The sequence below is a fragment of the Dictyostelium purpureum genome (genome assembly GCF_000190715.1).
Source record: "Dictyostelium purpureum unplaced genomic scaffold DICPUscaffold_583, whole genome shotgun sequence".
NCBI classification, from domain to species: domain Eukaryota; phylum Evosea; class Eumycetozoa; order Dictyosteliales; family Dictyosteliaceae; genus Dictyostelium; species Dictyostelium purpureum.
The window spans coordinates 1-13,488 of record NW_003519917.1 but is presented as its reverse complement, the minus strand read 5'-3'; the positions used below and the strand labels follow the sequence as shown (position 1 = coordinate 13,488).

General features: G+C 26.2%; 4 protein-coding genes across 4 annotated transcripts; 2 read left to right on the top strand and 2 right to left on the bottom strand.

The window, feature by feature from the left end:
- Positions 1 to 123: 123 nt before the first annotated feature.
- DICPUDRAFT_43625 (uncharacterized protein) lies at positions 124 to 894 on the top strand (the record flags this gene model as incomplete). The annotated part of the gene is made up of 2 exons (XM_003294518.1): positions 124 to 444; positions 529 to 894. 2 exons carry the CDS (start codon positions 124 to 126, stop codon positions 892 to 894), a joined length of 687 nt encoding a protein of 228 aa, XP_003294566.1.
- A 302-nt stretch (positions 895 to 1,196) lies between these two features.
- Positions 1,197 to 2,225, bottom strand: DICPUDRAFT_85031 (uncharacterized protein; the record flags this gene model as incomplete). Its single annotated transcript, XM_003294516.1, has 3 exons — positions 1,197 to 1,394; positions 1,483 to 1,971; positions 2,061 to 2,225. The coding sequence occupies 3 exons, from the start codon at positions 2,223 to 2,225 to the stop codon at positions 1,197 to 1,199; spliced, it is 852 nt and encodes a 283-aa protein (XP_003294564.1).
- Positions 2,226 to 3,088: 863 nt separating this feature from the next.
- On the top strand, positions 3,089 to 7,849 carry DICPUDRAFT_90740 (uncharacterized protein; the record flags this gene model as incomplete). Its single annotated transcript, XM_003294517.1, has 11 exons — positions 3,089 to 3,220; positions 3,286 to 3,915; positions 3,987 to 4,731; positions 4,762 to 5,289; positions 5,392 to 5,797; positions 5,859 to 6,124; positions 6,199 to 6,460; positions 6,497 to 6,528; positions 6,596 to 6,778; positions 6,835 to 6,933; positions 7,014 to 7,849. The coding sequence occupies 11 exons, from the start codon at positions 3,089 to 3,091 to the stop codon at positions 7,847 to 7,849; spliced, it is 4,119 nt and encodes a 1,372-aa protein (XP_003294565.1).
- Positions 7,850 to 7,901: 52 nt separating this feature from the next.
- Positions 7,902 to 11,662, bottom strand: DICPUDRAFT_51588 (uncharacterized protein). Its single transcript, XM_003294515.1, has 5 exons — positions 11,613 to 11,662; positions 10,831 to 11,538; positions 9,346 to 10,765; positions 8,236 to 9,189; positions 7,902 to 8,159 (listed from the first exon to the last, which is right to left on the bottom strand). The coding sequence occupies exons 1-5, from the start codon at positions 11,655 to 11,657 to the stop codon at positions 7,951 to 7,953; spliced, it is 3,336 nt and encodes a 1,111-aa protein (XP_003294563.1). The 5' UTR covers positions 11,658 to 11,662; the 3' UTR covers positions 7,902 to 7,950.
- Positions 11,663 to 13,488: the final 1,826 nt, after the last annotated feature.

Here is a 13,488-nt window from a genome sequence, read left to right as displayed (position 1 = left end):
TTTTTTTTTTTACTTTTTCTCTATCTAGATATTAATTGATTATAAATTCATTTTATTTTATGTTTTTTTTAATTATTTTTTATTTTTTTAAATAAATAAAAAATTAATTTTTAAAATATAAATATGAATTTATTAATTAATATTCAAGATTATGATGAAGAGGAAATTAAAAGAGCAGAAGCAAGAGAATTAAAGTGCCCAAAAGTTACCGAAGATTGTTATAAAAATGGCTATCATCCCTCGCGTTGGGAATTGGGACAGGTGTTTTTAAATGGTATATGGAAACCCTTTAAATTAAACAGTATTCTTACCTATAAAAAAAGAGAAAGGCTGAAACTAGAGACCAATACCGTTTGTCCTGATGCAACCCTGCTAGAAGAAGGGACCGAGAATCAAGTTTCCCTCTATGACAAGTTTGATAATATGCCTTGTGATAGACCAATGGTATTAATATGTGGTAGTTTTACTTGACCCCCATTCAGAGACAAGATGTTAATGTTGCAAGACATCTTCACTGACTTTAAAGAGTATGCAGATTGCTATATAGTGTATATGAAAGAGATTCATCCTGCCGATGAGTGGTATATCGGGGGTGATAAAATTTCACTTTGCTATAAACAACCTACTACCATGCAACAAAGATTAGAAATTGTCAAAGCCTTAAAAGAATATGCTCCATTCGTCACCATCCCCTTCCTTGTTGACCTAATGGACAATAACTTCAATAAAGTTTATGATGCAGTCCCAGAAAGATTATTTATCCTTGAAAATAAACAATTCAAATATGTAGGTGGTCCAGGTCCCTTTGGTTTCGTTCCCGAAGAAGTTAGAGAGTATTTAACAAAGAGATTCAAACCCGAACAAACCCGACAATCCCTCAAACCGGAAACATAATCAAACATAAACATTTATTAATTTTATTTTTTCATTAATTAACCAATTACATTTTAAAAAACTGTAATGATTACTTAATTATATCAAACCCTCACTTTACAAAAACTAAAGTAATATAATTAGGATGAATATCTTTTTTTTAAAATAAATAATTTTTTAAGAAATCTAAAAATAAAACATTATAAAATTTAAATTTACACTAATCATTATTTAGTTTTTAAAAAATTTTTTATTTTTTTATTTTTTTTTTTCTATTTTTTTTTATTTATTTTTTTTATTATTTTTTTACTTTTCTATATTATTTATTTTGATTTAACAACTTTTTTGGCAACTGTTTTGGCAACAACAGCTGGTTTGGTTTCTGTTTTGGTGGTTTCTGTTTTAGCAGCTGGTTTTGGGGCAGTTTGTTTGGTTGGTTGTTGTTTGGCAGTTTCTGGTTTGGTGGTTTCTGGTTTGGTGGTAGTTGGTTTATCTTGTGGGCAAAGAGCTGATTTAACAATCTAAATATTATAAATAAAAATTGTGATTAATATTAAAAATTTTATAAATATCTTTTTTTTTGTTTGTTTTTTTAAAATGATTAATTACATCTAAATAACCGGTAAATTTATAATTAATATTAAAATCTTTTAATTTTTGTCTTAATTCATTTTCTTTTTCAATACGATGGTTTAACATTTGAGCAACGAGTAAAATTGATTTATCTTTACTATTATAAATATCTTTTTCTTCTTTTTCTCTTTCTTTTAAGTCAATTAAACTTTCCATTTGCATTTTTGAAGCAACTGGAAGTAATGATCTTGGGCAAAATGAATCTTGATGTGGTACCCATGCATTTAAAACTTCAACATTTAATTTTTTACCAAACATAATATAACCATTCATTGCATCTCTTGCGATTTTAGCAACTTCGGCATCAGTAAATCTAATGAATGCTTGTGTTGAAAATTTACCATTTGTAGTTCTATCTACTCTAACACCTTTAATATTTCCAAATTGTTTAAAGAATCTAAATAATTCGGTTTCGTTAAAACCTTTTGGTAATTTTGTAATTTTAATAGTTGCACCTTTAACACCCTATTTTATAAAATAATTTTAAATTATTATTAATTTTCTTTTCTTTTTATATTTTATGAATAGTTAACTGTATGTTTATAGATATTTACTAAAATATAATCTAATGATTTCTTTGAGGCTTTTTCACCCTTTTCTTTTTTGTTTTCTTTTAATTTAATTTCATCTTGTGAGGTTGAAAAACTATCAAGAACAGTTTTGTTAACTTTAATTGATTCACTTTCTTCTTTATTTTTTTGTGATGCTCTTGAAACCATTTTAAATTTTATCTATAAATATTAAAGTGATAATATAGTTTTTAAAAAAAAAAAAAAAAACGACAAAATTTAAAATTATAAAAAAAAAATATTTTTTAAAAAAAAAAAAAAAAAAAAAAAAAAACGAAAAAATAAAAAATAAAATAAAATAAAATTATTTTTTGATTGTTAATTATATTTAAATTCTAATTAATTTATTTAATCTTCATATTTATAATCATGAATCAAATAAAAAAATTTTGATAGAGCAGAGGATAACAATTTCAAAGGATGTTTTTAATCGTGGAATGTTTGAATAATGATTGAAATTGTTGTTTTTTGGGTTGTGTGAAATTGGGTGTTTTGATTAATATTAAATAATTATTATATAGTTAATAAAAGATAAAAAAAGAATATTTATTAAAAACAGAATTTTATTGTTTATAAATTCTATTATTGATTATATTAATAAATTATTTTTTATTGTAATAAATAAATTATTTTGGCTCCTTTTTTTTTATTTTATTAATTTTTTTTATTATTATTTTTTCAATTTTTTATATTTCACCTTTTTTATATTTCATTTTTAATTATAATCATATTTTAGTGCCTGATAATTTAGGTAATTATTTCTTTATTTAAATCTACAATAAATTTACTTTTTTCTTTTGGTTTTGGATGATGCTTTGGTATCCAAAGATATTTTTTTGTAGATATTTATTTATTGTTTTTTTTTTTAAATTGAAATTATTTTCAGATAATAAATGGTATTTTTATAGTTTCTAGAATCCAAAAATTTTCTTTTTTTATTTTTAATATTATTTATTTATTTATTTATTTATTTATTTATTAATTTATTATTTATTTATTTATTTATTAAAAAAATGAAAATAAAGTTATTAATCATTTTTCTAATATTGTTTATACATTTATATAGTGTTTCATCTCAGGACCAAGTTTTAGGCGAAGTCGAGATATCGTCAACAAAATTTTTAATTGATGCCAGTAATATTGACGTAAGTAAAAATAAAATTAATATTTAGTCTTTTCTGTAAATATTAATATATTTTTTTCTTATTAGACAAAAATCAATTATTTAATTGATAATACATTATCAAAACCAAAGTTAGTTATAACATCATTATCAGGTGATGCTAAAGATATTGATGATATTGCTAAGGTATCTAAAGATAAAACATCAATTGCTTTTAATGATTTTACAAAAGATGAAGTATCATTAGGTAGTAAGATAAGTATAAATGGTGGCATAATACATTTATTTTTTGGTATTATAGTGGTATTATCATTTGGATTGAAATCAAAAAACAATAATAATAGCCACAGCAGTTTTAATTGGTTAATAGTTCTAGTTTTTGGGATGGTTTTGTTTTCAAATATTACATCCTCATTGGATTTATTAAAAGTATCAATCCAAATCGATTTTAAAGCACCATCGACATATAAATTCGATTCATTAGAGTTGTCATTGGGTAGTGGTTCATCAAATATAATCGGGTTAGTTTCAAATACTTTAAAAGTTGATGCTTGCTCAAATTTAAAAGATCATCAAGTCAAAATGAATCAGCTTTCAATTTCTTCAAGATTGGAAGTTTGTTCATCAAAAGATATTTCGATCACATCGTTACAATTGGCCTCATCAAATGCACAAGTTAATTTAAATTCAACTTCTAATATTAACTTACATTTCTTTGTATGTATTTGGTTTTTTTTTATTAATTTAAATAAATTTAATATTTACATTTTTTTTATTTAATATTTTAGAATGGATATAGTGGGTCTATAAAAGTTAAATCAAATCAATTAAATATTGATAGTGGGTGTAATATTAAAACTGTTGGTACAAGTTCAGAGGGTTCTTGCGGCACGGGAGGCTCGAACATTGTTATTAACTCTGGTTCAACCACGACAATATCAAATGTTCAGATTACTTGTCCTGTTGAATCGACTTGGAGACCAACCACATCTTCATCAGAATCACCAATATCTCCATTAATCTTGACACAACAACCAAAAACAGATTATCTTTATGATGAAACAAATTTAACATTTATGGCACAATCATTGTTTTCAAGTACAAGTCTTACTGATGGCCCACAGGGTGTTTCAAATTCATTTACCATTAATTTAGCCCCAAACGCACCAAATAGCAATTGGTTAGTCGGGAAAACATCAACCCCATCATTAAAAGCTTTTAATCAATATGAATTCTCTCTTTCATTAAAATTAGGTCAAGCATTAAACAAATACAATGTAATTTCAAATATGACTTTATTTTTTTACAATCCAAATCATATAACAGATCCAAATGCTTCAAACCAATACTTTAAATATTCTCCGCGTGACCCAATTTTTTCACAACTTTTTACTGGTGATTTTTCTTCATCAACAGATTTTAAAAAAATAAGTTTGATTTTTACCCCAACAGTTGATATTGGTGTTTCAGTAATGGCAGTTCAGGTTAACCGTACTACTAAAAATGGATCAACTGCTACAACTGTTTTCATTGGTGATATGAAATTAACCATTCCATCTTAAGCATTAGAAACTCCAACGCTTTTAAAGAAGGATTCGGAGCTTGTTACAATTCAGAAACCTCCATTAGAACTAGATCCACAAGATACTTCAACCTGTCCATATAAAGATACCGATTTGGTTCATTGGCATGATCCATCAATTTGGCCAAATAATCTTGTACCATTACCTTCATCAAATATTGTTTTACCAGAGGGTAAAAGAGCGCTCATTTCTCCATGTTCCATTTCCCAAACTGATGTTTACCAAAAAATTTCTATTCCAAAAAATAGTGAACTGGTTTTTACAGATTCAAATATTACAATCCATATTCATGACATTTTAGTTTTGGGTAAATTTACAATGGGCACAAAATCATGCAGATATAATTCTTATATTAATATTATATTCCATGGAAGCAAAACAACTGAGGATACTATATCACAACATTATGGAAGTAAGGGTATTGCTGTAGAAAAGGGTGGTTTTATTAGTATTCATGGTAAACAATATCACTATACCTGGACTAAATTGTCTGCTACTGTTTGGAGTGGTGACTATATAATTTATATTTAAGGTATATATAATATTAGTACTATTTATTATAAACTAAATTATTTTATTAATAACATATTTTTTATTATTTAATAAATAGATTCAGTTAATTGGGAGGTTGGCCAACAAGTTTTAATTACAACAAGTATTTTCAAAGATGAAGTCGATAATCAAAACGAGGTTTTAACGATTGCAGCAATTCAGGGTAAAACAATTCAATTTACAACACCAGTAAAATTTTATCACTATGGTGGCCAAGAATATCAATCAGAGGTTGCATTATTATCAAGAAGAATTGTTTTAAATGGTGACGGTGATGGATCTGCTGATAACGACTCATTTGGAGGCCATGTTTTGGTTGTTGGAGAGGGTCAGTTTGCTGGCATTCAGTTGAAGAAATGTGGCCAGACTAATCTTAAAGCACGTTATCCACTTCATTTCCATTTAGCTGGTATTGTTAAAAACTCTTTTATTTCCGACTGTTCTGTTACAAACTCATATTACCGGTATGTGTAAACTATTTATATTAATTTTTTTTAATTATATTAATATTTTTATTTAATTTAGTTGTTATACTATCCATGGAACTTCTAATCTTACCCTTTCAAATAATGTTGCATTTGATGCAAGAGGACATTGTTATTACCTCGAAGATGGTGTTGAGGTCGATAATAATCTATTGTTTAATCTTGCTGCCTATGTTCATCCAATTGGCTCCCCTGCTCAGGGCAGAGATCAAAAGGGCCAAAACTTCAAACAATCTGACGAATTAACCCAACCAGCAGATTCTGCCGCTGGTGGTTTTTATATTACCAATGCTTCTGGTGGATGGGGTATGTATTTTAAATTTAATTACAGCGATTTTTCAAATTTTACTTATTGTTATTAATATCAATTCTAATCGCAGCTATTTATAGTTTCCCCAACCTACCAAGTCCAATAGGTCAATTTATTGATTCACCGATAATTCCCCAACAATATCCAATTAAAGAATTTAAATCAAATACAGCACATTCCAGTGGTTATTTCAATCCACACACAGCATCAATTTATGTTGGTGGATATTTATATTACAATAGAGGGGATGGATTGCTTTATTATAGCAGCGGTAGATACTCACGTCCAACATATATTAACTGTTCAGCAGTTCCTGGTAACGAGGTCAGTATGTTATTTCAAAATACTAAAATTTGACAATCTCAAAGAAGTATATCTCACTGGGGTGAGCGTGTTGAGGGTAAGTTTTTACCAATACATATATACACAAAACTATTATTCTAATAATTTCATTCTTAAAATCTTAGTTAATAGATATGAATCACATGATACAGTAAGATCGGCAAGTGTTTTTGGTGAAGCATGGTTAAACAATGCAATTATCAATGGAAGAAGTGGTAATATTGTAGCTCAAGGTTTTGATGACGAATACACTAGACAAGGTTTCCAATTTTATGATACCAATGTTAAAACAATTCTATCAAATATTGGTAAATATTTTTATAATTTTTTTTGTTTATTAGTTTTTTATTAATAGGTTTTTTAGTATTTAGAAACTATATTCACTTCCCATATGCCGCGGACCCAGAAGAAGATAATTGTGTATTCATTGGAATGACCCATTCTGATGAGTTTAAACCTCAATGTAATTATAATTAAAATTATTTAAAGTTTTGCAATATCTAAACACTAAAATATTATATTTTTTAAAATTTTTTATTATAGTTATGTCAGTAATTAAAAATATAACAATACAAGGAACAGCGACTTCACAATATATAGGACACAGGATAATAGATACTGGTTCAAGTAGACATTTTAACTTTTTAGATTCAGATGGATCAGTATTTTCGACACCAACAAAAAGAACACCAAAAATAATTGGATCACACGAAAGTTTTTGGAATTTTGATAATAGTTGCAACTTTAATAGTGATTGGCGTGTCTATGTTTGCGATAAAGATCAATATGAAATATCTTATATTGCACCAATAATACCAGGATATATCGATACAGGTTTAGCCTCAGCTGAAGTTCATGTTGGAAATATTTCATTATTTGGTTCAGGTATATCAGATAGGAGAACAATGGCCGTTACAAAAAATCCGGGTATCACAGGTATTGGCAAATTTGGGTGGTACCTATATTTACCGGCTGGATCACCAACTTATATGAAGATCTGGGTTGGACAAGTCGCATTTGGTCAACATATCTTTTTTGCAATGCCATATCCATCAGGAACAACCTTTAGTGTTAGCTGCGATTTCAAGGGAACAAAACTTTATAAAAACTATACATTAGGTGCCTCGGCAATAGATGTTAGAGATAGTGATGGATCAAAATATTATTTCGATGAAACACATTTATTCATCAAAATTGTAAATTTTGCATTGGATGGCTCTTCCGATGAATACTTTGAACGTAGCGGGGCAAAAGTTTACGATACAATCAAGTACTATTTCATCCATATTACTGCTACCAACACCATCACCCCTCCAACTAAACCAATCAATGGTTTCTTTACAAATCTACCGGACGTATTACCATCAAGTACTCTTTAATAGTTTTAAATAAAAATAATTTAATTTCGATCTCATCGATACCAAAATTGGTATAGTTTTTAAATATTTTATTTTAAATTTTAAAAGTTTATTATTTTTTTTTAGGCTCTTGCTATATTATTTGCATTATTAAACTCTTTCATTTGAAATTCTTTTGAGGATAAATTTAATTTTGCTTTTTCCTTTAGAATTTGAACATCTTTTGGATAATATTGTCTTGAGTAGTATTTTAAGCAAAAATCTGGAATTAATGCAACAATTATACAAATTATTACAGCAAAATAATATTGCCCTACTTCCATTTGTGTCGCTAAATAATAATAAGAAAATTATAATTAATATGAATGCATATAATAAATATAGTTATCTATAGGTTAAAAACTTACAAAAAATATCAAACATATTTGAATTTAATGGTAAGAAATAAGAGTATAAAATCAACATTATAAAGAAAGATACCAAAGAAATACCTATACCAATTAATGTTATATAATTCCAAAGTTTTGTTTCGATTGCCATTCTACAATTTACAGTTAAAATTGAGCAAGTTGCAACTAAAGTACCAAGAGTCCATATACCAGCAACATGACCATTTGCTGACATTACATCGTTATCGAATAAGAATTTAATACCAAAGAATGTAACCAAGGAGTGCCATAGACCACAGATATTCCAAATAAAGAAGGATTTCTTTGAAAGAATTGGACTAGAGTGAATACTTTTATAAAGATTTGGATATTGTAAAATACTATCTTCATCAATATCTTTTTCAAATAAACCATAGAAGAATGGTGGTAGAGATGTGAATAAAATGTTGTAAAATGTGATGATCCAGGAATCAAAAATAGTTTGACCAGTGAAAAGACTATTGAATGAGAACCACAATAAGCAAAGGGTAAAGCTCATATTCTTGTAGAAAGAGTATTGAATTAAACCGGATACTCTAATATATGAATATCTACCATGGACACAAAGTAGTCTCTTTAAATGATGGAATTGATGAATACAATAATCTGAAGCACGAGCAGCTTGAGTACCTTCTTTTCCAAATATACCAATACCAACATGAGCTTCTTGAATCATAGATACATCATTTGCACCATCACCAATGGCTAATGAAATTTTCTTTTCACTTTGTTTTACTACTCTTACTACTAAGGCTTTTTGTAATGGGGTTACACGACAACAAATAACACTTTTACATGCTCTACCAAGACGAAGGAATTTCTCTTTATGGTCGCTTAAAGCGAAAGCTAATGTGTGGCCATCAATAACCAAACCATATTCGTTTTGAAGACTGGGAATAATAATATCGATAACTGGGGTTTTATTTCCAGAACCTGATTGTAAATTGTTTATTGGAATTATTGAATTGAATGGTGAATTGGCATTGTTAGTACCAAATAAAGATTGTTGACCATAGGTTTGAGTTTCTTTAATAATTTCATCAGTAGTTTCTGGTGGCAAAAGGGCAATATATCTATCTAAAATTTGACCACATTCATCAGAGGTTTCTGTATTTATAAAGATTAACTCCATTGATGGATCGAAAAGACGACACGAGTAACCAATGTTTACAGCAGTTTCTTGTTTATCACCAGTTAATACCCAAATATGCAAACCGGCTTCTAATAAATAAGCAATGGTTTCTGGCACTTGATTTTGAAGTTTATCTTCAATGGCAGTAGTTCCAACAAGAGTAAGATCCTTTTCGATAAGCTCGCAAACAGATTCTATTTTTTCTTCACGATTTTCGATTGTATTTGATGCCTGGATAAATGATTGCTTCCAGTCTTCATATTCCTCGATGGTTAAATCTCTTTCAGCCAACATTAAAGTACGATAACCTTCTCTTGAAAATGATTTTAAAAAGTTTAATGTTTCGTCACGAGCACTATTTCTTTCTTTATCATTTATTAATCTACAAGAGATGGCCATATCTGCACCTTTGGTTAAAAGCTTAATTGTACCTTCTGGTGTACGGATAATAACAGACATTCTACGACGTGCAGATGAAAATTCTAAGATTGCCAATAAGGCATACGATGTATCAACACCATTTTCTCTTAATAAAATTTCGTCAGATCTTCTATCCAAAAAGACAAAACCATTATTACTAGCAGTATGTACAAGAGCCAATTCATCTGGAGATTGTGATTGATATGTTATATTACCGGTAGCTTCGTCAACTTCTGAAATGACGGTATGGCAAAGACTAAGAATACGTAAGAAACTTTGAGTGATTTGATATTTTGTGCAAGCGGTACCATTACTAATTTTTTGTTCATTTGTTGCAATACTTGCTTCTAAAGCTCTAATTAAACTACCTGGATTTTCCTTTTCATCGAAAATATCTGAACCAATTGAACATTTACAAAATCTCATAATATTCTCTGTGAGTGTACCGGTTTTATCACTAAAAATATGTTGAATTCTTCCAAGATCTTCATTTAAATTTGATGTTTTAGCTTTGCAACCCTTTTCTACTTCTTTTTCTTCACCGGTTATTGTATCTATAGTTACAACTTTTGAACGCATATTGATATCCCATTCCATAAATTTAGCTTGGCCTACTTTAACCATTTCTAGAGTTACCCATAAAGAGATTGGAATCATTGTATTGAATAAAATGAAATAGGTAAAGAAATTTCTAACACCGAAAATTGATAAACTGATTTTATCTCCTAGATAGGGCATATCTATAGCAACCATACTTTGATAAAAAGAAGAGGTAACTGCACATAATAAGCAAATAATAATTTGGAAAATAAATACAAATAAAATTAATCTGTTTAAAAGTTTTTCAACTGTTGAAAACTTGGATGGTGGTGGTTGTTGATTTAAAAACAATTTGGTATCTACACCAGCATAAACACAAACACCATAAATAAATTTAGTATTTCTCAATTGCGAGCCCTATTTTAAAAAAACATTAGTATTTAATTTTATTCCTATCATTACTCTTTAACAACTATACATACTCTTTGTAAAAACATTGTGTGGTTCAATGAGTGAATAATATTTTCTTTACCTTGAATTACAATTCTACCATTAAATCTGTATAAACGCTCGTTTGGGGTTTCATAAACAATGCTGCCACGAAGTGATGATATTTCGTCAGCAGTTTGTAATTTATTTGTATCTAGCAAAGCCTTTCTAACCTTTAAATTGGTTTCACCATCAAGATTGGAAGTTTCAACATAACATAAACCCTCCTCATGGGAAGTTGATACCAAAACTAAATCGGCAGGTATTTGCTGACCATTTTGAATACGAACAATATCACCAACACAAATATCTTGACTTGGTACGGTTTCCAATTTACCATCTCTTACTACAGTATATGGTTCTAAATTATTTTTTTTATCCGATTGGTAACGACTGTAATCTTCGAGTGCTTCCTTAGTTGCCGTTATAATTAATACAAATGATAATGGTAAAATTGATGTCAATGGTAATAATGGTGAGATTTGTGGTACCAGTTGAATAATTAATACACAAAGAAAATAAAAATTTGATAATCTTCTAAATTGCTCTAATAAATTTTTTGGAACAAAAGTTAAAATTGTATACTTTGTTGTCTTAATAAAATTTCTTGGGAATTTTCTGCCCTGTTGACTGTGTGTCGATTTGATATCATTTAGAAACAATGTATAACAATTTGTACCAGAATTACTAGATTCTTTTTGCTAGAAATATTAATAAACATAAATAAAATTTAGTATTTTCTTTTTTTTATTTTTTTTTATTTTAAAATATTTACATCTGTTATTGATTTTTTTCTTTCAATTTCCTTTGACTTTATCATTTTTTTTTGCCTCTATTTTTAATAATACACTTCTTTTTTTACTTTCTATAATTGATTATTATTCTAAATTTGAATTTAAAAAAAAAAAAAAAAAACCAAATTTATTCTAAATTATTTTATAGGCTTTTTAATAAAACAAAAGATGATATATTAATAAAATAATAAAAATAAAGATAATGATCACAAATTTTGGATATTAATATATTATTGAAATAAAAATAAAAAATTTTAAATTAAGAAAAAAAATTATTAAAAAAAATAATAAAAAAAAATAAAAAAATGATCTATTTTAAAATAATAGAATAAAATAAATAGTGTTTATATATTAATATATATTTATAAATATGATTTTTTATAAGACACACCCCAATATTTTAAAAAAAAACACAATATTTTAAATTTAAAATTAATATTTGTGTGAAATAAATAAATGAAACAATAAATTCGAATATTAAATTCTAATTATCATCATCACTATTAACAATAACAATAAAAAATGAATGATAGATAAAGGAAAATAATAAAATAAGATATATAGTTTGTTAATATCTTTTTAAAGTTTAAATGAAATGAATGAAAAAAAAAAAAAAAAAGTGATAATACAAATAGATCTGTTTTTTTATTACTTTATTTAACAAAAAATTATTATATTTATAATTTATTAATATTTGTATATCATAAATTAAAACTTAATTAATTTACTAAAGTGTTGTTTGTATACTTTTTTTTTATTATTTTATTTTTTTATTTTTTAAATAAACATACACATACACATAAACATAATTGTTATAAGGAAAAAGAAAAAAATTTAAGAATTTATATTACAATTAAAACATTTATTTGATATTTAAAAATAAAAATATAATTAAAAAATTAAATAAATAAACAAATAAAAAAGAAAATAAAAAAAAAAAAATAAAAAATAAAAAAAAAAAAGAATACATGTGATATATATTTATTATTTTATAGATTTAATTTAAATAAATAGAAAAAAAAAAAACAATAAATTATAAAAAGATTATTTAATATAATGTTAAAAACCCTTTCCAATCTTTAATCTAAAGATTATTTTTGTGTTGTGATTTTTTCCTTATAGTGAAGTTATTGTTAATAACAAAAAAAAATAAAAATAATTTTTAAAAAAGATGATATTGTTGTTGATGATCACTATCATTATTGATTTTATTATTATATTTAAAATATATGTATAAATATTAATATGGTATTTATTTTAAAATAAACATTTTAATATAGTTTAAAATGGTGTGGGGTAATTATTTAAATTGTAAAATTATTTATTTAAGTGTGAATTTTTTTATTTGGGAGTGTGTGTGCTAAGTGGTAGGTCTTTAATTTATCCTAGGTCAACCTATACAAATGTAATATGGGTGATGTGTGTGGTTTAGGAGTATTACCAAAAAAAAAAAATAAAAAAAAACAATTTTAAAAACTTTGTTTTTAAATAAAATTGTGAATCTAATATTTTGATTGTCAATACTTTTATAACAAAAACTACCACAAAAAATTTTATTCTTTTATTTAAATTGATTATTTAAAAAACCCCCATACAAATACCACTAACATTCTTTATTATTTTTATTATTTTTATTTATAAACATCACTCTTTTATCTTTATTTGTAAAAATATTTTAAAAAAGTGATGTATTAGAAAGTAGAATGGTATATATATAATAATTTTACTTTTTTTTTAAAAAAAATGTAAATAAATATTGTTGTTGCTCTTGTTTTATAACAAATAATCAATAACTACTCTGCATATGATGTTTTTTATAAAAAAAAAAAAAAAATATTAAAACAAAACACAAATTGG